Below are 3,530 nucleotides of genomic sequence, written 5' to 3' on the forward strand. Positions count from 1 at the left end.
GCATCCAAATAATTTTGAATAATCGAGACAAAATGTGTGTGAGTTGTGAGAAAGTAGCTTACATAATCATTCATAATTGACATATACATATGTAATAAAAGGTATATTAATTTATATTTCTTTTATTCGTTCATATCATAAATAAAATATATTCTGTGATATATACAAATTAGAGTTATTAAAAGATAAATTGTTTAGATAAGGGGAAAGACGACCATGGGACCATCGGAGGGTTTGACATGTTTACAGGACATTGGACTCTTAGAATGGAGCGCCGTATGAGGTGGAAGGAGCCGTGGCTGCACCATTAAGACCGTTGCCGTTTCCGTTCAGAGGGAGGCCGTTGCCATTCTGTGCAATCCCGTTACCGTTGCCATTTTGGCTATATCCATTGCCGTTTCTGTTTCCATTTCTGCCATTGCCGTTACCATTCCCATTGACACCACTGCCATTGTATCCATTTCCACTGCGACCGTTTCCATTGCCATTACGGCCGTTTCCATTTCCATTACCGTTGCCGACTCCAGGAACACCGTAGGCGGAGGAAGGAACTCCGTTTGCACCGTAGCCGTTGGGCTCCTGGCCGATGAATTCATTGACGGAGTAGAAGCTGGTGGCCTGAGAGCAGTCGATGTTGAACCACCAGTCGCACACGAGGTACTGCTGGTTGAAGATGGTGCCGTTGGGACACAGGAACGAGTCCTTCTGGTAGCCGTTGGGACGCGTCTGGCAGATGTGGAAGACCTGGCAGCCGGCGTCGGGGGCGGTGTCGGCGTAGTAGCCATAGGGGTAACCAGTTTCCTCACAGGCAAATCCAGTCTCAGGAACTGCTGCAAGAACGGGGTAGTCTTCACCAGCTACTCCTCCTCCGGGGATGTTCTCACCCAGTGCAAGAAGAGCCAGTTCGGCTTCGCTGGGTCCATAACTGTAGCCACCGTTACCATTGACAGGAGGGGCTGCGTAACCGTTGGAAGGAGCTGGCACACTATAACCATTCTGGGCACTCACTGCTCCAAGAAGGAGTGCTGGAAATGAGATCATGGATTACAATCGAGTCTAATTACAACAATGAGTTGGTTATGACAAGTTATCCACAAGAAGTTCTTTACCACATATGATGAAGGATTTCATTGTGTTTTGATAGTCCCTGTCGGAGGGAGAATGTTCGAAGGCGTTCTAAGGTGAAGTTCGTCTGTACTGTTAGAAGCCGAGTCAGGGCTTATATATATACCGGTGCGTTCTCTCCACTCCTCCTCCTCCTCCTTTTAACATGTCCTTCATCTTCCTCTGGTTCCATTCACCTTTGACGCTCTATATTCTATCTTTTCTATGAGCCCATAATAGTACTTTTACATACTTGGGCTTGATCTCCTTCCATGGAGAGAGAAAATCTATTATACCAATGATGGTTTTAACTATCCTTTGCGTACCAGGTAACACTTTGTCTCTTATTTTGGTTTTTGCATGGTCCACTTTGTAGTTAATCCCTTCCTGACTGGTTAGAGTATAACCGATAATGATATCTGAGAAATTTGTAGAATAGAAAAGAGGTTCAAATTAGCAATGACAATTATTGAATTGCTTTTATAGATTGCAATTATAGATTGCTTTTTTTAGATAATCAAAATGACAATACACCCTCCTGTGTGGGCAAAATACCAACTTGCGACCAACATTGTATGAAAATTAAAGGATGGTCATACTTTGAGAATTAAAGACCTTTTTTCTAAAGTAAAATAGCTCCGTATTATCTTCAATAGGATTATTAAATTTGACATTGAGACTACAAGTGTTTGTGGTACTGATTGAGACGGGGTATCAATTACTTGGATTTTGTCGTTGTGAAGAGATACCGGAACATGAAACACTGTCATCAGTCCCATTAGTATGATACATAAAGGTTTATCCCGTGATCAGGTACCCTCGGCTTTTGCAGCAGATGATATTTAGTACGTTGAATAAATTACATTTTCTCGAGGTATAAAACTTATTACTGCAATAGCGATTTATTGTCTTGTAAGACCAGTAGGCCATAGTGCTTATTTACAAATTTATTGTTAACCTTATTCCAAATACTGTAATGAATATGATGAATTTCTAATACAGGAAAAGTGATAGAGAAAACCGTAGTCTCAGTAGGTTAATAGGACATTATGCATGGCTACTGATAAACAAATTGATTAAATACGCAACCTTCCTAGATTCTCCATCTAAAGTCCTGGCACAAGTTTGTGATATATACATTCCGTTTCCCTTCTGTTCTGTTATTTGCATGTGTCAAGGATAGTAGTCTCATCTTCTGGGGGTAAGGTGTGGAAGGAATTAAATTATTGCCAAATTACTTGTCCCTGTCATGAACTGTGAGAATGGATATGATATTAAGCTTTCGTTCTACATCATATAATCACTGTAATTTCAAGGGAAGTGTATACTCAGTCCATCTCTTTCAAAATTATTTGTTACCCATTTGCTGTAAAGAGTCACAGTATCTCCTGAGTGTTCTACTCTCTATGCACACGTACCTGCGTGTCTTTGCATTCTAATGAGTATGTGTGTATCTCTCTCTCTCTCACACCCACACACACCCACACACACACACACACACCCACACACACACACACACACACACACACACACACACACACACACACACACACACACACACACACACACACACACACACTCACACACACACACACACACCACACACACACACACACACACACACACACACACACACACACACACACACACACACACACACACCACACACACACACACACACACACACACACACACACACACACACACACACACACACACACACACACACACACACACACACACACACAGTATTTAGAAAATTCAGTACAACATATAGTTTAGATGCTTTAAATGTACTATGATTTTCAGTTGAGAACATACACTACCTTTTACTTACTTGCCGACGCCATTCTTTGTAGTTTCTCCGAGCAAGCCCCCCACTTACATATCCTTTCCATCCTAGATAGTTCTCAGAGGTATTGGTTGGCTTTCTCCAGCCATGTTCTGTTGGCGTCTCTTGTAGAAATAATCCTGTAAGTGGGATCACCATCAGAGAAATGCGCCGCATACCCATATAGAGTTGGAGTTCAGATTATGCTGGTAACAGGCCTTGATTAAGCTGGTTTCAGAAATTTATACTAGCTATATCCCATGATTATCTGAAAGCACTTTATACGAAAGACACTTAGAACACTCTTGAAGCAATTAATCAACGTCCATGTTTCACAGCCATACATTAATACAGGGAGCTCATATCTGGCTGAGAAAGTTCACAACATCATGAACCAAGCCATTTCTGCAAAGAACTTCTTGATACGATCAAACACTGTAGAATGCTACTATAAATTTTCATGCTTTGAAAACCTCAATGTCCTCACCATATGCTTGGACAGAATGAACATATATAATTCAGTAAATCCCTAAGCGTCTGAACCTAGAGTCCCAGAGGTCTCGTCTCAATCTGGTAACTGAAGGCCTGCGACCAG

The 3,530-nt window shown here is 41.7% G+C and overlaps 1 protein-coding gene across 1 annotated transcript; it reads right to left on the bottom strand.

Annotated features, from left to right (window-relative positions):
• Positions 1-261: 261 nt before the first annotated feature.
• On the bottom strand, positions 262-2,954 carry LOC143028775 (uncharacterized). The gene is made up of 2 exons (XM_076191145.1): positions 2,942-2,954; positions 262-1,025 (listed from the first exon to the last, which is right to left on the bottom strand). The coding sequence occupies exons 1-2, from the start codon at positions 2,952-2,954 to the stop codon at positions 262-264; spliced, it is 777 nt and encodes a 258-aa protein (XP_076047260.1).
• Between the last annotated feature and the right edge of the window lie 576 nt (positions 2,955-3,530).

This window comes from Oratosquilla oratoria, chromosome 10, assembly GCF_046742065.1.
Source record: "Oratosquilla oratoria isolate Oo_2021 chromosome 10, ASM4674206v1, whole genome shotgun sequence".
NCBI lineage: Eukaryota > Metazoa > Arthropoda > Malacostraca > Stomatopoda > Squillidae > Oratosquilla > Oratosquilla oratoria.